At 38.9% G+C, this 25903-nt stretch overlaps 1 protein-coding gene across 6 annotated transcripts in view; it reads right to left on the reverse strand.

Annotated features, from left to right (window-relative positions):
* DIP2C (disco interacting protein 2 homolog C) overlaps positions 1 to 25903 on the reverse strand; it is a 255726-nt gene that overhangs the window by 61445 nt on the left and 168378 nt on the right. For all 6 annotated transcript variants that reach the window (XM_015853072.2, XM_015853070.2, XM_015853073.2 and 3 more), the window contains 10 exons: positions 20174 to 20265; positions 15996 to 16106; positions 9876 to 9999; positions 9118 to 9227; positions 7721 to 7823; positions 7293 to 7357; positions 5528 to 5621; positions 5291 to 5410; positions 4374 to 4488; positions 650 to 789 (listed from right to left, as the gene is read on the reverse strand). In XM_015853072.2, coding sequence (XP_015708558.1) covers positions 650 to 789; positions 4374 to 4488; positions 5291 to 5410; positions 5528 to 5621; positions 7293 to 7357; positions 7721 to 7823; positions 9118 to 9227; positions 9876 to 9999; positions 15996 to 16106; positions 20174 to 20265 — 1074 coding nt within the window. The remainder of the gene's footprint in view (positions 1 to 649; positions 790 to 4373; positions 4489 to 5290; positions 5411 to 5527; positions 5622 to 7292; positions 7358 to 7720; positions 7824 to 9117; positions 9228 to 9875; positions 10000 to 15995; positions 16107 to 20173; positions 20266 to 25903) is intronic.

A 25903-nucleotide genomic window follows, 5' to 3' on the forward strand; every position in this document is an offset into this window, starting at 1 on the left:
ATATCTATTGTGATTGCTATTAGACAACAATCAATCTTCCTGTATCTAAAGTGGTTCAGATGAAATGTTTTAAGATGCATAATTTATGCTTTATTCACTTGACACACAACAGACATTCTGTTAGGAAAAACTACAGTGTTATCCTCTTCTAGTCTCCATAACTTATCACTTAAAATTTAGCCCTCATGAAGAATCTTCATCTTTAGAAGCCTGGGCTTCAGTACAAATCTATCAAGATGAACTGTTCAATCATACCTCCTCTTGCTGATGACAGTGATAGCTCAATATTTTTGGAAACATATTCTGCCAGCTTTCAGATGGCAATTTGGTTGACCCTTAGCATAGGTTATAGGATTTTCTCAACTTGTTCTATTTTCTGTACCTCACAGTTTTCGAGGAATCCATGTTTTGATGCAGTGTGAGGCTGTTTAAAGCATGTCATCAGTGCATGGTAAGAGATCCACAGAAGTAAATATAGATAAGAAATCTTGGTTTTCCAAACCACGGTTTCATAAGGTAAGGCTCTTAGACTTTTTTTTTTCAAGCATGCACAGTCCAACCCTAAAGCTTTCTATGACTTACCACATAAGTAATTAAATCAATAAATTGACCCACAGTATGTTTCAAACAAAGTTCATTCTATTCTCACCTCCTGGCATCACTAAGCCAACATCCTGGACAGTCAGAACTGACAGCTTTTCTTCAGAGTCCACCCGAATGACTCCGTATGTGAGACCATGCATGGACAGAACTCCTCTGCCTGGTGGCTGATTGCTGTCATCTGTTGGCCTGCAACGATGGTTTATAACATCATGTATTATCAGGCAGATGTAAGCATTTACTTAATGGATTAATATTGAAAACACTCCTCTATTTGAGAGTTTAAAATAGCTTTCTTTTTCTATGTTCAAGTAATGACATCTAGCAACTCTCCCACTCAGTAGTTACCCCCACATATAGGGTTGCAGAGATTAAAGTAATGCTTACTATTCACATAAAAACCTTATATTTGTTTTCAAATAGATTTGCAGACTGCTTGATTAGTCAAGGAAAGGGCTTTTGAGTTATTTTAAAAGTATGGAAAGGCAGTATAGACAGTGTAGAAGGCAGACACATTCTAAATATTTGGAAATAATTAGTAAATAACTTGACAAAGACTCTGCATATTACTTTCTTACTTAAGGGGCAACCTAGAATTAAGGAAACAAAGCTCACCTGGCAGAATAAAAGCCTACATCTCACATGCTAGTAACAAAGCCAAGATAAGAATGCAGATCTTTTATCTTTAACTCACAGATGAGATTTCCTACTCAAAATAATTAAATACTTACAATTAATAAGCAAAAGAAATGAAGCTTTAATAGATTTATTGCCAAGCATCTGTAGAAACTTCAAGGACTTCATCTTTATTTTAGTGCATGTAACTTAGTTATTCCTATTTTAACTTACCCCTTGAAAATGAAAACAAATTGCTGTTTCATCAGGCCTGGTCAAAATGCTGTGGATGCAGCCACGCAGTAACACCTCAGTTTGCTCACATTCATTCCTGACATTCTGTACAGTCTCACAGCATTAGCACAAGCTGTCAGCTTGCTTCAGTATAAAACCCCATGCTGTATCAGTAAGTACCATGACTACATATATAAGAGCGTGGCCTGAGCAAGCAAATGCTGACATACGCTAACTATTAAGCCAGAGGAATATGTCAAGTCTTTCCATGTCTGAAAACGTTCTTACAATGTTGGGTATTTTGAAATGCATAACTGGACGCTAACATGATGCTGATTTGAGTATGAATAATGCATCTGTGTAGAGCAGCTAAACTCCAGCTATTTTCAAAATCCATATGCTTGCCAATAGACTCTTCAAGATTCTGCATTTTTCCTAAGTAGTCCATTATAACATAATGATTTCTTCACAGATAACGTCCTTTCATGTGACATTTCTCCTCTACTGTGCTTGAAATACGAGATGGGCCTTAGCCTTAGCCCATGTTCACATAAGCACTATAAATTTCAATAAATACATTTTACAAGGCATATTTCTCAAGTGACACTGTCAACATAGAAGGATGTGGGCACGCTTGAAAATGCATTAGAGCATAACAAATGGTGCTAGCAAACAAGAAGCTGTGATAAATAACATTCTCATCATTCAAAGGAACTTTCAGCCACATTAATTGATCAACTTTCTCTCACCCTGCTCCCCAAAATGCACATTTTACTGCTCAGGACTTCTTAAATATAAAAAGTGAGTGCTGGTCTCCTGCAGGCACACAAGATGCTCACAACCTGCTGTGAATAGAGAACACCTAGACATTTCTCACACACACACTTTTATTGTGTTACTTAAGTAGCTACAGAGCATTTTAAGAGCAGTTATTACTACCATTTAGAGATACAAATTATCACTACTTTTTGTCATTTGTTAGAATGGCAGCAGACGTACTTTTGCACTCCCTTAAGCCAGCAGGTTCAGACTCATATGCAGTTAACCAAATGGGAATACCACAAAGAATTATTTGCACGAGGTATTCCTTTAAATATTAGGCTTTATGATTCATCTCTAAAGGTAAAGTACCTATTAGTCTATTACTGGCTGTCTTTCTCTAAACTACAAGTGTATTTCAACAGAGAATTGGTTTTGTTACACCTCCTTGCAGGAAGATCAGTGGAATTACACCATAGATTTAAAAAGAGTCAGAGCATTAAACAGGGAGCTCTCTGGATCTGTGCTCTGTGGGGAGTCATTTGAAAGTATAGTTCAGCTGTAACTCTTTGGAACTTGTATGATAATGATTTTACTGTTGCTGGAGATAGCTTGAATAAAATGAAAAATACGAAAGTTCCCAAGTTCAGCTGGCATTACTCTGCCATTATCCAGACTTCAAATAAAAGCGGGTATGTGTTCAATAACACTCTCTGTAATACAAATGTCTCCGTAATTACTTACTGAGGCACTGAAGATAAAAAATGCTTCCTTTTTTTTTTTTTTTTTTTGAATTATCAGCTATTTTATGTGCTAATTTTTCTTTTTTTTTTAATGTAAGCTCTCAATGTTAGTTAATTTGGAAATGAATCTCTAGTGCTTCACATGGATATAAGCATAGAGTTTAAGTCTATAAAGGCAACCACCCACTGCACACTGAGACACTGTGACTTCTCCCACTGCATAACCTGTGATCTGGGGCAGATTTTCCATTTCTAACACAGGAAATGAAAACTCTCTCTCATTAATCAGTGTTCAGAATGAACAATGTATGCTGCACATAAAAGCAGCCGTCACTTCCAAGGGTGGAGGGAGTGAAGGGCTGCTCAGCCTACAGCAGAGAAACCCAACACATGGCAAACACAACTCACTTCTTACTACTTGTGGGAAAGGCTATTGGAGCTGAGTGATGGTCGCTTTGAGGTAGTGCAGAAAGAAAACTGACCTGGGCAGGATAAGTCATTGATGGATGGTTTTCAGGCATTTTAGGTTAATAATGTGGCTGAAAGGCAACCACATTCTTGGCATTGTGTCTTTCTTCCTGTGATGTTTTCTTGGAAAGCTAACTGAAAATCTGGCTACATTTCACTCAGTATAATTTAAGTTTTGTGGCAGGAAGTATTTTACTGAGCTTTATTACAGTGCTTTACAGTTTTATACTTCATGTTTTAATGTGAAAAAAAAAATCATAAATGGCAATAGAAATATGAACTTAAAAACAAAGTGCCTACTGTACAAGGGATTGCTTTTGAAAAGTCTGCCCAAACAGACGAGTGAGGGTATTTGCTGTGTCTTACAGCACCTCAAGACTGGTGGCCGCTTCATAACGACATTCCTGTACATAATACTTAATAGTTCTATTCGAATTTCTCTATTTTATTTTTTAGGCACAAATCCCACAGACTCCAAGGGCATTTCCAGATGATTACTGAGAGTTTATGACTGGTTATAAAGTGCTAGTTAGACAAAAAAAGTCTGCAGAATGCCATAATTCTCTTTAAACATACTGGTTTAAAGTACGATTTTCCTTAAGAGCAATTCCATTTAAGATCCCATATTTTAACTTATTTAATGCTTATGATGCCATTTTCCCATTTCTTTTTACAGAATTAGGATTTCAGTCTATTTAAAATTAGACATAATTACAGGAACGGGCGCGTTATAAAGTGTTCTTTACATAGTAAGATAAAATTACTAAGTTTGAACTAGGTTGAATTACTAAACTACAAATTACTGTAAGTCAACTTGGACAAAAACAAAATGAAAACTAAAAACATCATTCAGAAGTTAAGTAAAGGAGATTCAACCTCGAATGCCATTTTCATTTCTTTCCACATTACCACACATAATGCACAGGGGAGTTGTTTCACTGTACAACACGGTACCTTCGGATAGCCACAGTGAGAGCTTCTGGTGAACTAGCACAGGGACAAATGACCTCCTGTCTCAGACCTTTGCTTTGGAAGACATTGAGAAACGCATCACAGGAAGAAATAGACCCTGAGGATGGAAAAAATAAAACAATCAGAGGAGGAAACATAGTCTGATTTCTAAAGTGATGCTATTCAAACTGCAAAGTTATTATTCAATATATGAGGCTTTTCTGAATGAAAAAAAGAACTTTCTAGGAAAGAAGCCTTACCTGATACAACTGTACATATGTGTACACATTAAATAAATACTAATTTTTGACCATAAAATACTTTCACTATGGATACACAGAAAAGCCATTAATGCCAGATTTATAACATGAATGTCATTACAAGCTTTCTTTTTAGGATGAGGCAAATTAAAGACTTAATTCAGAAACCCAAAGCAAGCCACTACAAAAAGGAAAACACCTCTGCCTTGATATCTTAAACAATGGGGAGAAAGAGTTTCTACAAGTACTTGTCATGGAGTGATCCAGATGTGGTTCTCAAGACTACCATAAGTATTCCCCCAAAACTATCTGTTCATTCTGTATCTGAGAGCCATCATTCAGAAGAGCAGTTTTGATCCTCTCTACAACTCAAGGTTATTTACTTCATTTTTTTGTACATGGCTGTCATGTTAAACAAAACTGGATTTGCTGCAACTTACGTTATGCAGAATATCAAGTTTGCTTCAGGATTAGCTAAGGAAAAATACATTTTAAAAAAATTCAGAATTAATCACTGTTTCAATAAATATCAAATAGTTTGCAGTAGACAAACCTTATACTTTGTGAAATATTTTAGCTATGGTGATTGAAGATTGAAACTTTAGATGCAAGATGGAAAACATTCCCTATTCTCTGTTGGACTGCAGAAGCATCACTTACATGGGTTGGCACCATCAGCCACTATGAGCATTCGCAGTGAGGAAAGGTTGATGTCTCTCTGATCTCGATGTGCCACCAATGCCCAGTGCATGTCTCTGGATTTTACACAGGCAACTTTTGCTGCAATAGGAATAGGAAGAGTTCTAATGCCCCATGTGAAAGCTGCACAGTAGTAAAAACAGTTTGTTCTTTTGTTTTTGACCTTCAAATATATTTTCGTATATTCTTGTTCCTTACCTTTGTATTGACAAACTTTTTGTATCCATGAGAGTGGATTCACTTTCATTAAGGAATATGGAATACTTATAACATGCATCATGTTCATGACACTCTGAAATTAAATAAGATAAATGGCTTTTATATAACAATAATGACAATTATTCATATTGTTTATGGACTGAGGCATCATAGAAATTTCCTCTGTGCTTGTATTTATATTCAGTGCTGGCATTTATCTTTCCCTATTTAGGTATTTACATTAAGATGAAATGAAATCACCACATCTGAATGTTTTAATTAATGATTACAGATTTAGACTAATCAGACCATAATTTTGAAGCAGAACTGAATAAATAAATAAATAAATAAATAGGTTTTCTTCCTAAGCAATTCACTTCAAATACAAAAGTAACAGTAAGCATTAAAAATATGTACATCTATTGGATGAACAGTGATTGCCTGATGGCTGTATAGGTTACTATTATCCCTGAACCTGCTACCGTTTGGTATATAGACCTGCTAGGGGAACAAAAATTATTTGGAAGACAGTAGACCAAGAAAGCGAACTCATGGATTAAGCAGGGGCCAAATTATTTTGATACATAAAAGAAGATGGCTTATATTTTTCAATTCTGCTCCAGGTAGGTCATTTCCAGTGTTTTCAACAAGGTTATGAGAAGTTGAAGAGTGCACTGAAAAAGGCATCAATGACAGCAAACAGATCTCCAAAGCTGAAGCAGTCAATTGCTTTAGTGATTTCTCATGGGTTGCTTTCAAACAGCTTGCAAATGAGGTGCTGCACAGCTTTTGTTAGCATTTAGAAACATCTGTGGAGGGCAACATATCTCTCCTTATTGCAGACTGAAGTAAATAAACTATTTCCTTTGGAAAAACTAGGTTTAGGAAAATTGTTCCTGACACAGGTTAAGTGTCCCGCTGGGTTGGCCATCTGAACACTATGAACAAGAATTTCATAGCAAGATAAACAGCAAAGGAAGGCATGGAAAAAGCTTTTTACGGGTTTGCTTTCAACAACGATATAAAGATATAAATTGTTTTTTTACTGCAAGATGTGTATGGACACTAAGCCTAATAGGCTGTTCCAGCTTTACAAGTGTTAGTACTGCCCTTTGATATTAGGAGCAATACAGCACTGAATGAGAAAAGTATATCAGCTCCCTGGGAATCATAGCACGTATGACCTGTTCATCATAGCACTCCTAAACAGTGACCCTTCAAAACCTGTCAGCTCTTCTTAATGTGATCAGCAAACAGCATGCTCTCATACATAAAATTATGGGTATTGGCTCCCACGTAAACTGAGGAAGAGATTCAAACAGCAGCAAGAAAATGTATGCACCTTGAAGTATGACAAATACTTTAATGTTTGCAGAAACAGCTGTTTGTGGGAAAGAGAAGTTAGTGGCAATTCAGCTGAGCCACAGGACCGTATTCTTACAGAGGTAAGTACTAACACTCTTCACTTGTTTCTTCTTTTATGTCTGATCTCGAAAACATTCATAAACGAGATCAGAATGAGATGGTAAGAAAGGGGTCAGAGTACTCGATGCAATCATAAAAACACTCTGGCATCTTTACTGTGCTCACTATGGGTAAGTTCACTAGCAGAGGATTGTGGGTTTAAGTCAGATATTTTTTTGCTTTCAAAGCAGAAAAAAAATTGATTAGAGGAAACTGTAGGACATCCCAGTTTGTGATAGTAACAGGCATATGAGGTTAGTTTATTTTCAAATATTCACAGAAAATAAGAAAACATACTTACCGTAAGAATCCCATGCCATAAACCAACATCCTTCTTGAAATCTAATACATTCACAATTGTTTCAGCTGTCCAACAAAAACAAAAAGAGTTGATATTTTAGAAAATGGCATCGACTCAAATCAAACACACTCAAAGGAAGGAAATAGAGAGCGCTTCACTATAACATGACTGATGACCTCAAAGCTTAACGTTCACAGTAAGCCTCCACTGTAGGATTTGTCTTGGCCAGGACATTATTTGTCTTTTCTTTGTACCTTTCACAAAGATGTTTTAAAGTACATTTTCTGAAATCAACGGGGGGAAAAAAAGCATTTGTAAAGAATCTACAAGCTTTTAACACAGACCTATGTATTGGACAGGAACACAAAAGTCAAATCACAGAAATTACAACTCATAGTTTCATAAACCCAGATAAATGTACCCCATACCTTCTGTGTATCCACATGCCTGGGTCAGGGCTTGGCAGTGCGTCAGCAGCGCGATCCTTGTCACAGTCACCCCGAGCACACTGCCATCTTTACATGTTTTGTACTAAAAAGAATCAAGTAGAGAAAGTCAATGTATAACAGGTGTCCCACTTCCATTATTTAAGAGTTGAAAGTGTTTCTTATGTAGGTGAATACTGCGCACATTTAATGATTCTATTTTAAGAAGGCAGAAACACTGAGAAGGTTGGGATGATTTTTTCAGACAGGATCTCTCTTCTTGACTGAAGCTTCCCAGGCTCAATATTAGAAATCCATCTGTTGTTTGAATACACGCATTGTGGAAAAATGATTCTAAGAATTCTGAACATATTAATGGCTAAAGGACATGCTAAATTCAGCAGAGAATAACCTAGTTCAGTCTGCTTAGTGTTAACATGTTAGATTTTATAGGCCAGCTAATAAACCTGAACTCCCTTCTGTAGCATATATGTCATGGAACATGAGCTGACCACAGAATCACTACTGGATTTTATAATAACCTATATGTATATATTCTGAAAGACACAAGTTGTTTGACTGCAAGAGTATGAGAACCATGAGAAAGCAGCATAGAAAAGAGGTAGGTGATCACTGCTGATGATCATGGTAATATTAGAGACTTTACGCGAGAGTTTGAAAACTATCAGTCCCAATTAAAATACATTAAATATTTCTCTTTCTCCATGACTAAGATAATAAACAAGATTGAAAATGAAGTTACTTCCGTTCCTTGAACCCAGTGCTCTGACTGCACAAAGTCCATTCGCTTGGACTTATCCCTTTGAATAGTCATTTAAATTCAGCACTAACATCACTGAATTCAAAACATTCAAATTTACACAGATGTGAAAGAAAAGAATTGAAAAATACTAAAAGAGAAAAATTAAGTCTAACAGCATTGCTAATTTTCCCTTCTTGAAGCTGGTCTTATGGGGTGAGTGTGACTCACAAAGCAGTATGTCACAGACAAGCTTTTGAACAAGAAGTTCAAAAGAAGGCTGGGATATGAGAACTGAAGCTTCCTTGTGAAACTTGCTGTCTGTGCAGCTCAATGCTGATGGGCAAGTACACACTGTGAATGAGACCTAGGCTGGTCAAGGCAAATTTAATGTAATATTGTGACAGCTGTGTAGATGACATAAAACGTCAGTGTTAGAAACTCCTGAAATACAATTTAACATTTCATTAACTTTTCTGAAATCAATCCACAGTATAATTTATTAGAAAATATTATTTACTAACAGACTAAAACAGGATGTTCTTCGCTTCTGTGACCAGCAAATGAATAATTATGTTTATCTAATCCAGAATTGCCATGTGCAATGATTCAAAGAGAAGATGAGTCTTTATTAACTCACCTCGATGTAAGCTGTGTCATTGTTTGCATCCTTGATATGTGGGAACCAGTCACGAGGAGGCTTGGAGAGATGTTTAGACTCTGTGACAAACCACAGCAGCTTTGGCCAGCCTGAGACATAGTCACAAAGAAAAGTCAGCTATTGTTGAGCTTCTGCAGGACAAGACACAACAAAATTCTTCTCTGCTGAAGTTTTTTCCTAGACCTCCACATCACCATTATCGAAACAGTTCTGCTTTTAAACCTCAGTGTAGTATAAGAAAAAAGATTTTTCAAAATGGCATTCTTAACACAGCCACCAAGTGCTGAGGAGTGCTCAGACAATCCCTGAAGAAACAGCCAGGCAGTTTAAGCTGTTATTGACCCAAATAGTTTATTACCATGCTTTTATCAGAGGTTACCGTCCCTAACTCTTAGCTATATGACTGAATTGTCTGAAGGCTTCTCATCTACTATAGCACAAAATCTGTTGGCTGACTGACGATGGTTTTGGTAGCCCAGCTGAGCTGGCCATGAAGCAGATTGCATCCTTTGGCGGCTAGAAGCAGGGAGCAGCAATGTGTAACAGCAGCCCAGTAACACACAGCAGGGCAACATCATCCCAACAGCCATGGCTGCTTTTGTGGCACACAACATGTAAAGGTCCTGGCTCCATGTAAACTGAATTTAGCATTTAATCTCACCCACTCCAGGTAAAGAAATACGACTACTGTAGTAAATTCTAAGTGTGACATCCACTGTAAATGAGAGATAGCTTACCTTTAAACTGTGGTATCTCCCCTGTGGGGCTTTTAGGCAGTCCTTTATGGCATGCGTCACTTGTCAAGGCCACAGTAACTCCACAGCTTCCTAGCAAAAAGCCTATCTGTTGACTTCCTGCATCCTGGTAGAAGTTAAAATGAAAACAACACACAACATTGATCAGAAGTGATTGCAGGCTGGAAACATCTTTGTCATTTGGCATGTTATGTTGAGAGGAAAACAGCCTCTTTTCCTTGAAGCAATTTAAATGATTAGAAAAACCAATCTGTAAATTGACAAAGGCATTCCATAAACTAGATATTTTCTCATCTGTAACGATATAAATCATACAATATGTTGAAGGCATCAGATGCTGTCTGCTCTCTTAACTCCTCAGAAATGAGTGCCTGGGTGGAGTGGCTGATACACCCAGAGCTAACAAGATAGAGCCAGGCTATTTTCAGTGGTGCCCACTGACAGGACAAGAGGCAATGGGACAAACTGAAACATGGAAGGTTCCATCTGAATATAAAGGAACACCTTTTTACTGTGAGACTAATCAAGCACAGGAATAGGTTGTCCTAGTGCCCCTGCTTAAGCAGCGAGGTTGGACAAGATGACATCCAGTGAGGTCCCCTCCAGCCTAAACCATTCTGCAATTCTGTTACTCCATTGTGATTCTAGGAATTGATACAGGTTATAGATACCTCCTCCTGGAGAATGCTTTTAGCTGTAGAGATGATACAGCAGATGCACAGTGCTGACAGTATCATTGTTTGTTGATCTAATCTGATTTGTCAATAAACATTTCATTGAGTAGTTGTACACATGTTTCAGGAGCACTTCAGATAGTCAAGTGCCCATTAGAGAAAGCACATTACATTTTACTGTCATCAAAAGGATATGGGCATGAAGGCTAAAAAGTCATGTAACGATTTTCAAGTATAGGCCATAGTTGTTCCTTAAGAGCTGCTCTGCTTCCACAGCAGTATGTCAGCTTTACACGAAGTGTCCTGTCATGATTCTTTCATGAACTTTACATCTATCCATTAGGCTTTTCAGGAGCAAAGCCACAGAAGTAGATGTACATAGAAGAATTAACCCTTTCTTCACAGAATAATTCTAGAGAAAACAGCCTACAGATCCTTACAAGTTCATATTAAAATATCAAACAAGTCAACAACAAAGGAAAAATCCCTCCTCCCCCCATGAATAAAAGCAAGTTCCTGACATGAATGGAATGTATTTTCAGGACAGTTTTCTCAGCAGCTTTATTTGCTAGTTTGGTAGTTCATGCTAATCTGCTACATTGGAGAACTCTCACTTGCCACAGACACTTTATTTTGATGAATTTTTCAGGGGCGAAAAAAGCCTCAGAGATCCAGCAGTGCCCAGGCAAAACCACTGAACCAGCACAGTCCAACCCGCACAGACACGGAGAGAGCTGCCTCCACAACTCACAGCTCAAAACAGCAAGTAGTGCAGGTGGAAGGCAGAAGAAGCAGCTGAAGTATTACAGAGTGAGCTCTGAGACCAAATGCTGACTTCAGAGCTACCAATTTACTTCTCTAGACAGCTTAGCACTTGCTGAGGTGCAAAAAATGAGGTCTGCACAGCTTTAGATGATGTCTGCACACACCTAGAGAGATCAAGCCTTCAGATGAAGCAAGCTGGAAATCCTCTCTGCTGTAGGCAGCCATTGAAAGTACTCTAAAGACCTTTATTAAAGGTTCCCTGAAGGATTTCACCACTACCTGGAGGCAAATTGTCTTCTTGCTGCTGCAGAGAGCGATAATTCATTGTCAGGATAAAAAAATCCCACGTGTGGCTGCATTTTAGTACGCAGTTAATGTCATTTCTGTAACGCTTTGTGAGATGATTTGTGTGAAGGAAAACAATAATGTTCCTTTCTCTGCAACTGAGAGCATACGTCCTTATCTAATACAGAAGGAAGGAAGAGACTGCCAGTGCAAAGGCTGGGCTGATAAAAGTTACTCCTGTCCACTTCATGTTCCAGTCTTGTTTCAAAACAAGAATTAGGTGGCAACACATTGCAAACCGAACTAATCTTGTGTTTTGTTACAATGTTTATTTGAACTCCATTTGCCTTTACCCTGACAAGCATTTGCTGGCAACGTACAAACAGGGCACCCTTCTGGTGCGCCAGCACTTTAGATGAAAATGTATTGAGGAAACCCTCCATTTAAATATACAACCATCAAAGGCATTAATAAAAAATTAAACACAAAGCAGATGCAATTTTCACAGCTGGCTTTAAGAGGAAGAAAGCAGCTGTCTCATCAGAGAGAATGCTTTGCTAACCGGCTATGATTTGCATGTGAAATCTACAACTATGAGTCACCTTAATGTCCAAAAGTCTTAATAAAGGCAGGACAACAGTTATTTGTGGCAGAGGATCATAGAATGGCCTGGGTTGAAAAGGACCACAATGATCACATAGCTTCAACCCCCTCCCCTACACCTTCCTGCCACAGGCAGGGTCATCAACCAGCAGCCCAGGCTGCCCAGAGCCACATCCAGCCTGGACTTCAATGCCTCCAGGGATGGGGCACCCACAACCTCCTTGGGCAACCTGTTCCAGTGCGTCACTACCCTCTGTGTGAAGAACTTCCTCCTAAAATGCATGTTGGCTCTCTCCAAAAAGACAATTTTCCTATTGCTAAAAGGAAAAATAAAACAATTCATGCATGTTTTACATCCAATGCAGGAAGGTGAGTTGTCAAAAGACATTGCACGCAAAACTGTATACATAACAGTATATCAGACACAGCACAATAATAACTAAAGCAGAGAAGAAACACGTTTTATCTCACATCCTGAAGATGTCTTAGCATCAAGCCTAACAGGCTAAGAAACAGTGACTGAGAAAGAGATTTTTATATGTTCTCACATCATAACCTGCTATAGATCTTCACCATCTATGACAAGAAGGCCATAAGGATCTATGTGGGATCAGCATTCATATATTCATAGTGTGTGACTGAGCATGATTACGAATCTTGGGAAGCAAAAATCTTACTTTAAGATTAAAACAGATCAACTCCCCTGGGTGTATCAGAGTAGTAGAATAACAACTTTCATGGTGCCCATCAAATGGAAAAAAAAAAAAAAAAAAAAAAAAAAAAGAAATATCCTGCAAAATCTGAAGAGAAAGAAATAAAAAATGTATTTTTAAATAAATGTAACAAAATGAAATTAAAATATAAAACATGATGTTTATTCTATTGCAACAGTGATTGTAGAATGCCTGAATACTCCCAGAATTAGAGTTAGGCTTCATGTTAAAAACAAAAAGTCTGGGATTGTATTTTTTTTTATTTTAGATCTGATTTCCTGATTGCAAACAGCCCAAACCATCCTGACACAAATTCCAAGCCCTGGATCCTTGCTAAAGATCAGGAAGTGTTCTGAGAATAAACAAAACTGAAGACTCGGTGGCTAGGAATCCAGGCAATCCATCCCAGCTGCCATGTCGGACACGTCTCCTGAAGTTCTCTGGGGAAGCAGAGAACTATTTAGAGGTCAACACAAAGATGTGATACAGAAGGAAAGATCAAGAGATGGACCCTCAGCTAGTAATGAACCTGATAATAAACTGTCAGAAGCTAAAAGATATTATACGCATGATATAAAGATAGGGAATATATACAAAATACGTGGGCTGCAGGCTTTACTTTAATATGTGCATAGATGTGTGCAAAGTAATAAATAAGCCAACATGCTACCTGGCTGCAAATATTAAAGTTCAATTGTGAACTGTCAAGCATAATTTGTACAGAGCTGTGGAAAACTCTTCCTTATGAAAATGCAGAACATTATTAAAGCTATTAACTACTCACACTTTTAATATTAAAGATGAGCTCATCATATAACTCCCTGAAATAGCTCATCTACATCCACTTGCTATTTTGTAAGTCTGTATTAGCCTATAATATAAATACTGGTCTACTTGTTGGTTTGCAATTGTCTTCCAAAACACACACCAAAAAATGTACACTGTCAGAACTTATTGAAGTGTGAAGAAGAGAGAACAAATGATGGTGAATTATAAAAGAACAGCCTAGGCCATTGTGTGATGACACAGAATCACAGAATCACAGAATGACCCGAGTTGGAAGGGACCTCAAAGATCATGTAATTCCAACACAAATGACACAAATGACATCTTCCCACGGATGCCAGAAGCAATCTGCTGCCATTTGACCAAGCAGAGGTATTCCTTCTGGGACTACTCAGAACATGATTTTCATCTCATTGCTTCCACTCCAGTTCCTGCTCCATATAAACAAATGCAGACATATTTGTAATAGTATATGCTGTGAGATTGCGTAGTTTTATTTATAGATGATATATCATGTTGCTTTTTAATTATACTGCTGACATCTTTGTTATTGTTTTATCAATGCAATATTTAAACATTATGGAATGATCCTGGCAATAGTTAAACAGACCGAGTCTGTAGTTATTGCCTTATATAAATATATATGTATCTGCATGTGTAAGTGCCTATTTTTATACATACACACATGCACATATATTAAAAATTCACAGAGTTAAGCCAAATTAGTGCAAGTTATTAATTTGACATTGGGTATTTCACAGTAGAATCACAGAATCCTTAGAGTGGGAAGGGATCTTTAAAGGTCACCTAGTCCAACTTCCCTGCAATGCACAGGGACACGCACAGCTAGATCAGGTTGCTTGGACAGATGGATTTTATAGCTTACTGGATGGATATGGTATCAGATGTTCTAAAATAAATACATTTTACATCTATCCATGTCTTTTAAAATGAGATTACACTTAGGAAAACGACTTAACAAGGAAAGACATACTAGATGTCTTTATCCCTAAAAGATATGTTGCTACTTTTTTGTGGAATGAAAGCAGAGGTACCTTTGTGATGCTCCTGTAAGACCTTCCAATGTGTGCAGTCTTATTTTGTTGATGCACGTAAAATCTCTGGTCTTTATAGAAATAATGCTCACTTTATGTTACTACTTCAAATTACCTTAAAGTGCTGCACTCAGATGTGAAAGCATGGTAACAGCTTGATGCAAATGCAGCACATTTCTGCTAAGATCATTATACTCATCCCACATGCTCAAATACAACATTTTATAAATAAACTAGCATCAGCCTATACCCCAAAGTGGATTAAAGAACGCATGTTGCACAGACAATTCTGGACCGAACAATTATTATTAGTGCTAACTAGTAACAAAGGCATTACATGAGGGATATTTCGGAGAACCTTGGAACAAACTTTGCTTCGAGCCACACTAAAATTAAGAGGACATGACAAAGAGAGCTTGGAATAAATAGATAAATATATTTTGCTATATTTACAGCCTCAAAGGTATGCTTCCTCAGAAAAAAATGCAAGTTCATCAGCATCAGTGTAAGCTTCCCAGCTGTGGCTCACCTACACCACTGAGCCCCCTCCCTTCATTGTCCCCAAGCATATTTTCAAGCTGCAGCAGCCCCATTTGCCTGCTAACACCTTCACAGGCACCAACAGTGGAAACTGGACCAATGCTGCATCTGAGAAGCTTTTTTGCTGTGGTCAGTTTTGTTTATGAACTGGTTCTGTGATGAGAATTCCCAAACTCATTTTGCTCAAAGGCAGAGATGACTGTGGTGACAGAAGCTTCTGGTTACAAATGCAGATACAGACACAGGAAAGGGCATTTCCCTAAACGCTCTGAAGTTGCACACACAGAGCTAGTGGCAGCATAACATAGCTTTGGTTGCAGGGACAGGTGGAAAATCAGCAGTTGCTGCTAGTGATTCTTTGTCAGTAGCCAACATCAGCAAGCTTGGAGAGGCTGCAAAGCTTATTCCATGTAAGGCTGGCAGAGCTGTTCTCTTGCAAAATTTTCTTCTCCTTTCCCAGGCAGCTCTCCTGCATTTGCTGAGACTGCAGGGACATCTTGAGATTTGCCATCACAAAAAAGAAGGAGCTATATATAACTCACCACACAACGCTATCTTTGTATCTGGGCTAGACTATTCAGGGCTAGTTAACCACAAAAATATACTCAAAACTTAGGATTGGTCATGATTCATTCTGACAAGTTTCAAAATGCGATACAGAGAAGAAATCTGGTTCCCTACCTTTCTTGTGAGTGGCACTTCAATAGGGACGGGGACGACTTCAGCAAGCAGGCAGCCATAAAATGCTACCATGAAAGCAGCAGGATCATTGTTAGGGAATACAAGTGTTACCTGAAACAGAGAGACGTGTGTTAAGAAGTTCCCAAAGCACATGTTTTATTATGGATTTCAACTGACAATGGCTGGAGTTTCCATGCTTCCTTTTGGAGAGGTGATTACAGAAACACTTCAGTAATAATCATTCAAATACCCAGTGAAGGATGAATGAGGAATCAGAAGGAATTTCTTCTGATACACGTTCCTTTGGTGAACGTTTTCACTTAGGTCGTAATTAAATATTTTCGTGATGCATTGTTTCCTACACTGACACTGTCTTTCATCTGATTCTCAATTTACTGATTGCTTTGCAGATATTAAATAACCAAGCAAATGGAATAATTTTACATTCTAATTTAGTATTTCCTTTAAGTTACTGAAAACAGTTCTGATTATCCAGACCTACTATATCATTATATCAATCAGTAACAATTACATTTTGTCTCCCGAGGCTTTGCCTCACACAATAATCTTATTTTAGGACTGGACAGTTTCCAAGCATAGAAATTTCTGTGTCGTTAGTGAACACAATGAAATGATACCAAATGATGTCTAGAATGTCACATACCAGAGCTGGCAACATACCATAAAGCTGGTGAAAGGGCTGCAAGGTATGTCCTAAGAGGAGAGGATGAGGAAATTTGGTTTATCTAGTTTGGAGAAAAGGATGCCCAGAGGTAACCCCATGGCTCTACAAATTCATGAGGAGATGTGCAGCGGGAGGTGTCGGTCTCTGCTCATTAACCAACAGCAGGATATATGTGAATGCACAAAGCTGTGCCAGGGGATGGTCAGACTGGACATGAGGAAAAAATTCTTTACTGTGAGGTTGCTCAGACACTGGAACACGCTTCCTAATGAGGTAGTTGATGCCCCATGCCTGTCAGTGTTCAACAGACAATGTCCTCAGTAATACTTCTTTCACTTTTGGCCTTGAAGAGGTCACACAGTTGGACTCAATGATCTTTGTATGTTCCTTCCAAATGAACTACCCTACCCCACCCTACCTTAGCCTACCCTACCTATCCTAGATAAAACACTACATACAGAAAATCACCCACATGCACTCTTGGTGCCCATCTTCCCTAAATGGGCAGAACTGGGCAGCTAACTTCTATGGATACTACGGTTTCTTTAGATCCTTCAGGTACAAAATGGGATGAGCATACGGTCCAGCTAAGGATTTAGTAGCCTGGAGAGTCCACACCTCTCCTTGCCATCAATTATTCATTAATGACCTCAGGGGCTGGAACCTGAAGTAGCATACAAGAGGCACTGCACATAATTTCTATCTTAACTCCTTTGTGTTTGTGCATGAGATCAGAATGAATTATCACAGCACCTTAAAATCTGCTGAAACCGTTAATAAATCTTCAGATTTAAATGATTTGACATTTGTAGGAATTGCATGTTTCAATGTCTCGGAGCAAAACCAATATGTTTTTATACACTGTCCAAGATTCAGTTACTATAGTTTAGAAGCATTTACTGTATTTTCTTGTGGCATCAAAACAGTTGCCTTCTGTGGGAGATGGCGAGGGTCAGCTCTTGCAACAGCCTTCCATAAATTAAATTGATTCCTTCAAACTAGAAGATATCAAACTGGCCAAGTGGGTCAAAAATATATCTGCTTTTAAGCTGAAGGCTGTAACTTCAGAAACTTCAGAGAAAATACACTGCTATCACATCTGTATGCAAGGACGTGAACAATACAACTGCTCAAGATGGATTTGCAGTTAATGCATATATTCTCTAAACACAAACCATAAACATCCGCACGGGAAATGGAAGGAAAGGGTTTTTGCTAGGTACACTGCCGGGATAGCGGAGTTTGCTGAGCCCAGCGAACATCTGAAAGATGTTGAACAACCCTAAAGGGTACATTGAGGATTGTTGGTTTTGTTTTGCTCTTTGTTTACACACACACAGTGAATCTGTGGCTGAGAATCTTTTCAAAGGAGCTGACAGAGGTGAAAAACTCTCACTGAAGTCTAGTGGGAATAAGGCACTAACTTCCTCTTCAAAAGACATTAATCACTAACAGAGCTGTACCAAATAAATAAACACTGTGTGTAACAGCCAAAAAGGATAAGGCTGAAGGAAAACAAAATACAAAGCACACTGTCGAGAATCTGGTTATCTGGCAGATATTTTAGAGAGCAAGCTTCATTTCCACGCAGCTGTCAGAGGTAACACAAGGTTGAATTTCTGAGGTTTCTGTAGAAGGCAATTGCAGTTTTTCATGTACTATAATTATAACAGAATCAGAGAATCAAATACAGGCTCATACACTTGTTCTTTTGGCTCAATCAAAGAAACTAAGGAGTGATGTAACAGCAGCTATGAAAAATAGAGATTGTATTGATAGAAGATGCTTTTCAAGGCAAAAAGGCCTTTCTGAGTGTTATATTAAAGTAAGGAAACATTTACCCTCTGATTTAGGAAAGATCACAATATTCACCTGTATTTAATTTGGTATTTCAAAAGTATCTCCAGCTGCTGTCACACAAAATACATTATTTAGAATAAGAAGTCACATTCAAAGAGTTCAGAAAGCTTTTATGTTATTACAACAGGGGGATAAGAGCCACAATAATCGCCTAAAACACCAGCAGTACCGTAACACCTCATCTTCGACAGAAAGTTGTTTCAAATGATTGTGTTTCCGTTACACAGAGATGTTAGGCAAGATGTTTTTACAACACAAAACATACGCTTTCAGTGCTCAGCTATAAACATTTGCTTCACCATAATCTAGGTAGACTTATTTAGAAGATCTGCAGTTTGTTCAGTGTGTGTCCTGCGCTAGCTGAACTTCCAGCTTTCAGACTGAATTATCTACAAATCCTTTCTTAATGCTAGGAGATGTCAGTGGTTGCAGCACTAAGTTAATACAAAGATGGGCAGTTGGTAGACAATACAGAGAGAGATGCATGTGTCACTGACCGTTCCTGAACTTGATTCCTTTTACAGCCTTCTGGGTGGATTCTCATAATGCCTACACTTGAACAACATGTTTCTTCTACTGTTGCTTAGACACATGCTTGTAAATCAAGTAAAAGAGACTCTTCAGATCTTGCTGGCTGAATAATGTCATAGGAAGCAATTTAGATCAAGGATCTAGTGATCCTTTAGTTTAATGCTTTATGACTTATTTCCAGAAAAAACAAAAGAAGGACTGTCAGTCCTTCTAAACTTTATTTTATTCTTTTAGCTATGGGAAGTATTACTGCATGCTTCCATTTTTGAAGCCGTAAGAAAAGCATAATGTAAATCGACACATTTCTCACATATGGCACAAAGGAACCAAGTGAACCAGCAATTTGAGGACTTCCATCACACTTTGGAAGAGGAATCCTTAATTTCACATTCAAAACTTGAATTAAAGAGTCAATACTAAAATGTGCATTTCTGACAGCTTTGTTCTGGAACCTCCGTTCCATAGCTGAAAGCCAACACAGAGTGAGACCGGTGGAAATTTGGATGAAAGCTCTGGCAGAGAAAAGGGGTAGCATGAAGGTAGCAGACTAGCTCTGTAACCTTTGCTTGCCCTCAGTGCATGTTATCCATTCACCTAGATTTGGCCTTAAGGAGCAACTGAATCAGTCAGGAACAAGAAATGAAAATATTCTCCTCGTTACCAGTCAGTGTAATTTATTTAACTGGTTGCCAAAATGTTCTTCCTTTGTTTGTCTTTGTCCTCCACGATGTTTCTCTTGTTTCTACCACCTCAACAACTACAAAGTCATTAGTAAGTAAGTTTTAACCACACGACACCCCCAGGCTCTATATGCAAACTTCTGCTGAACAGACAGCTGCTCTATGTCCAAAAATCACTTTCCATGGGAACGTTTATTGCTGATGGTGCCACAACTTCAGCTTACTACTCAGCGAATCCTAGCTCAAATTATTTCATATACAATTCCAAACATCTGTCTGAATGATCAGCCCTTTCCTGAGTGAAAGGCAAACTGCCCTCAACCCGCAGCATTAATTCCCTCTGGACACCCCAAACACCTCAGTCTCTCTTTGTTGACATGGCATCTGGACTATTAGCAATCACAAATCACCGAGATACTCACCCTGTCTCCAGGTCGTACCATTGGTTCTTGTTTTGTGCCTAATTTATGTAGTATATTGTAAGCAACCTTCATACTTCTGGTCCAAAGTTTGCCTATTAACATAAAAATCGTAAAGTTAATTAGAACGTTCTGTGCGTGTTTTGCAAAGAATATCTGAGCAATAACAAAACAGTAGGAAAATTTGTATGAATTTTCCAACTAACTGTGATACCACTCCTGCAACTAATAGAAATATCTAAATATGTGCTGGATGCTTTCTTGAACTTCAAGACAGCAACAATTCTGCAGCAGTTGGATTTGAACTCCCAGAGTCAGCTGCTAGAAGTGGCTGGAACACCACAAAGTCAAGAGAGACTATAAGCAGGCTGGACAAACTGCATTTCAGCCCTGCATGATGCACGTGGCTTCCCTCCATGAGTATGACTTGGGGATCATGGTGGCACTTCTCCCACTCCAGCCCACTGAGGGTAAAAGAAAAGGAGTCCCAAGAAGAAGAAACAAGAAAAAAAAAAACAACAAATCCAACAGACAGAAAACATCCCACAAACTGAAGGAGCACACGGAAGCAGCAGGGACCCTCCAACCCTTAGCACACCTTTATGCCATCTTTCACTTTTAATTATGGCCCTTAATCAGTCTAACTTGGCATCTTCCTTTCCCTCCTTCCTAGAAGTTCCTTCCCTCGCTTTCATTTCTCTTGCTCCCAGGCATCTCTTCATTTTATCATCTGTCTCCTCCTTTACTTCATCTCTCCATCCCTGCACTTGGCTAATCCTCATGAAGACCTCACCCCAGTATTCTCTAAAGAGAAAATGACCTCATCAAGGTGTCACTGGCCCCATTGTGGCTTTCATTAATCCTTCAAGTGACCAGCATATCCCAGCTATGCAGGCTCTTTCAGAGAGCCTTTGTTTAAAGACCTTGTTACTTCCATTTGAACAACACCTAGCATAGCAGACCTTTTTCTTGGCCGGCCCTCAGCTCTGTCCTGAAGCAGTATTCAGCCTGACAGTAATGAATCTTTAATTCATGCCCAACAATAACTTAAACGATAATAGGTTCTGACAACAGATTACCTATGGGGTTCAGCAGTTCAGGCTCCCAAACAAGCAGTAATTGCCATTTATAATTAAGTCAAGCAGTTGTTATAAGTTCCTCCACATTCTGGATATAAAATGCAATACTACTATATTATTTTAAATGTCAATCTGATATAAAAGTACCGTACAATGAGAAGGCCAGATCTTTTTTAACTCCTAGGAAAACTGGAAGGGTCACTGCTGCTTGTTATTGAGAAGGCCTTAAGTGTGATTACTTGTGAAAACGGCAGTATTTTATCAGCAAATTAAGCTTTGCCAAGTTTTTCACTTATTTAAAACTGCTCCAGTATTTGGATGCTGAACTACCTCAACATTCAAAGCAAACATGAGTCAAACAATTCTGTTCCACTGAAAACAGCATCTATACAGGAGTAGCTCTGCAGATCAACCCTCATAACAGTATAGTACAAATACGTGCTTTTACTGGAAAAAAGTCTTTGAAAGCATCCCTGTTGCAACAATCAACACTTAGAAATGATAAGCAAGTAGAATAAAAGCAAAGCGTCTTAGAAAAGCAAACATTCCTTCTCTTAAAGGTTTCCAGCATTAAAGTTTCAGTGGTGATAATCTTAAAAGAACAATTAGTAGTGATACAGAAACACGGAGAATGGAAATCAAGAGCCTGGCAGAAGTCTTGAATTTGAAGAACCATCTTTACATAAAACACTTTTGAGCTTAAAAATGAACGCTGAGATTTTAATACCTCTTGTGAGATACATAAGGGGGTCCTGTGAAAATTCTACTGGAAACTACATTTGTTACAAGTCTTAAATTTGTGATATATTCACACTCCTTTTTATTATATCAAAACTGCCACCTTGTGACATTTTCTTTGTGATTGACATGTATTCTTTCAGAAGTACATGGGTGCACAGTACATCTGGACCAAGGGGGGCAGCTGGCACTGAGCTGTGCTGAATCTGGAACACAGGGTCTCTCCTGCATCCCTCAGTACTTCCACAGCCCAAGGCCAGCATGCTACTGCAGTCACCTGCACCCCAGTGCCAGCAGCAGAGGATCCCACTGCATGCAGTTCAGCCATCTTGAGCACTGATCCCAGAGCAAACCTCACACAGAGCTTGGCCCGCATTGCGCTCAACAGGAAGCTCGCCATTTCTCTTCCAGCTTCATTCCTGAAACAAAAAGGGCTGCAAAGCGAGCAGCAATGCAGGAGCTGGAGCCAGGAATGCGTGAGTCACCAGGGCCAGGCCTGTGCTGCTGGATGGGGTGCTGCTGGAGGCACACTGAGCTGTGTTTGCTTTGCCACCTTGGCCATCCCGCCTGCCAGTTCACTGGGAAACACAAAGGGCTCCATGACCGCAGGACAAAAGACCTCAAGAACAGAGGATGTTATAAAGAAGGAAACCTTTGAAGTGCTTCCTTCCTCACTTCTGCCTAGGTTGCAATTCAAAGTAATTCTTTTGTAAACTACAGAGATTAGACACTGCTGGGAAAAAGCTGATCGTTAAAATCTCTCCCACAAATCCCAGTGAGGAGACCTTGCCTTGACTTCAATACGGTGTTCATCTGCAGCTGTGCTCCATCCAGGGCTTTCACCTCTCGTGAACCTTGTGCAGGGGAAACCCACCATGAAGGCACGTGGCTGCAAAGGAAATCTTGCTGCTGGGTGTTGCTGAGGATATGGCCCTTTGTCATTAGTTCAGCAGGTCTTCCTCAGATAAACATGCTGCCATCCATCTTCTACTAAGTTGATTCAAGATGGGAGGGCAGAGGTAGGGGACTCAAGCAGCAGTTTCTGGATCTGACATCCAGCAGTCAAAGAATCATAGAATTGTCTGAGTAAAAGGAAACTTTGAAGGTCAGCTGGCCCATCTTCCTTGCAGTGAACAGGGACACCTACAGCTCAATCAGGTGCTCAGAGACCTGTCCAGCCTGACCCTGAATGTCTCCCAGGACAGGCCATCCACCACCACTCTGGACACCCTGTTTCGGTGCTTCACTACCCTTACTGTAAACAATTTTTTCCTTACGTCCAGTATAAATCTCCACCCTTTTAGCTCCCAAACAAACCAAACTGTTCAGTTTCCAACAAATTTCCTCAACTAATTTGTGAAAATGACCCAAACTTGATGAAATTCAGCAAACACACACCTGGCCACTGCTACAAATTTTAGTCTTCTTACCTCTCAACAAGCTGTTTAATTTGGTGCTGGCATCCAAAATATTCCATAACTCTACAAGACACTAAGAAATCAAGCTTTCCCCTGCATCTCTCATTGCCTGACTCATTTCCAACTGCCTAAGCATTTACCGAAATAAATCTGATGACGAACACATCTTCCTCAGCCACTCTTGTCACCTGTCCCAAATATTGCTGCCACACCTGCAAGCCCTCGCAGCCTGTTCACGCAGTGAGGCCAAGTCACTTTTAATTCTCTTCCACACTTGCAAACCAAGCCCAGCATTCCCAGTGCCCAGCAAGTATCAGCAAGCACGTGGTGCAGCAGCTATGACTCTGAAGCTGAGCCATGTCCTGCAGACATCACGCATGCAGATAGCAGGAGTGGATGAAAAACATCACCTCACCTCCTGGCAGATGTGACAAACATTGTTAACATCTGTGTGGGGCAAACTTCTTTCTTCTTTGTGTGTGTGTGTGCTGCTGGAATCATGATTTGCTTGTGTAGACTCGATAGCAATAACCAGTTATTTTAAATGTCACTTGTAATCAATCTTGTTCTATAACAACCTACTCAGAGGGCAGTGGCTTTTACCTACAAAATTTTACAGGCTGGAGTGAATTAATAGCTAGTCTCATCTGGTTAAGCAACACCTTACAAAGGTAAAAGAAACCACCAGGTCTTAAAAATCAAACAAAAAGGGAGCAGTCAATAAAATATATATACTTTCTAAGTGATCCTATAGTAAATCCCTTTCCCTTCACAGCCCAGTATAAGGACTATAAAGTTGTGTTGAATGTAAAGAAGGTTATAAGAGAAGAGCTGCAAAGGGAGAAAAATTGAAGACAAAACAAACCACAGTCAACTCCTCTACTGAACTCTGTAAGCTTTTAAGAACCACACAGCATTAACTCAGCAAAACCAAACCTGTGGTTGCTTACCAATCTCCGTGCACAGCAATTGCGAGACTGCCAAAACTTAACTGAAAATAATATTGTCAAACATTCATTCTTTCAAGAACACAATATGGCATTTCTTACATTCAAGAGAAAAATGGAAGACATTAAATCTGGTATAAATGCAGACTTCTTAAAGCAATGGAGGTACAGGGGCACTTTTTTTTTTCCATGCTGCAATATAATAGTCACAATTCTACTGCCCTGCTAACACTTCCTTCATAAACTAATTGGACCCATCCTAAGCAGCATGGGAAACAGTAATCTTGTTGGAAAAATATCCAAACAAAAGAACAAGCCATTTATTGCAGAGAATAAAGGCCTCCAGGCACACTCAGAATAGAGGTAATATTGCTTTTACAGTGCTTGATATTCCAGTAAAAAGCACAATTTTGCAATACAGTTTTTCTTTTTTTAAAGTCATTTTCTTTATCAAAGAACAAACGTGTTAAAGCATTAACCAATTGTTTCACTGATTGATAAGGACCTGTCTCTGCTCTCACCTCTGGAAGCAATGAGTCATTGCAGAGATAAGGACAATCTGGTCATGTAGCTACTTGGCTAGAAGCAGAGTTCCCTTTCTTCTCCTGGCAACTGTGGAATTTCTGACCTAGAGATCCTGGCCACAGGAGGACACAGGTGGCTGGGGTTGCACGCCAGCTGCAGCTCATGGATGGCTATTTTTGTTCTCTTGTTGAGTTTCAACCTTTTCAAGACACCCCCACTAGAAGGTGTAACAACATTGCTAAGACTGCATGACTTTGGCATCAAAATATTTCAAAGAAAGTGTTAGATTAAAGCAATGAGGTTTTCTGAATCAGATATGGTTAACTGGTACTTGTTTTGTTGCCTTTAATAATGGTTGCAATAAAAGAACTCAAAACCTGCTTATTCCCCAATTGCTTTTGGCTTTTCACTTTTTCCCCAGGCATTCTGATCCTTCTCAGAATAATCACTCTACAGTCAGAAAAGTAGCTGTTATAGCATAAGTAGCATATAGGATTTAATTGTCCTTTATTCATGTTTCTCTTCCAAGAAATCACTAAGTGTTTCATTTTTAATACCAACAATAACAAAACTGACTCCCTGACTGCTCTGATTAACTTTGTCTGAGCAAGAAATTGCCCTCCTTCTCCTCAAAGCATATATTAGGTTTCTAGTCCAAGTTCAGATACACATAAAGCCTTATAAAGATGTTTCCCCCCCTTATCTCAGACATTTCAGTTTATACATATTCAGTGATTTGATTTACAAAGGGATTGAGAATAACTTAACTAAGATGTTCTCTGCTTAACCAAGTTCCCAGAGGAACAAAATGTTTGAGAATTAAGTAATATTCATAGCGTTTCATTCACTAGAAAGAGTTCAAGAGCTCTGAGTGCACCGAGTAACAATTACAGTTGGGACACTGCAAATCATTTCAAGAATTTAAGCAAATCATCTCAAAAATTTGCTTTTACATATCAAGTCTGGAAGAAATGCAGCCATTAATTTCTTCTACTTACAATCCAAACATGCCATGGAAGATATAAG

This window comes from Coturnix japonica, chromosome 2, assembly GCF_001577835.2.
Source record: "Coturnix japonica isolate 7356 chromosome 2, Coturnix japonica 2.1, whole genome shotgun sequence".
Taxonomy (NCBI): Eukaryota; Metazoa; Chordata; class Aves; order Galliformes; family Phasianidae; genus Coturnix; species Coturnix japonica.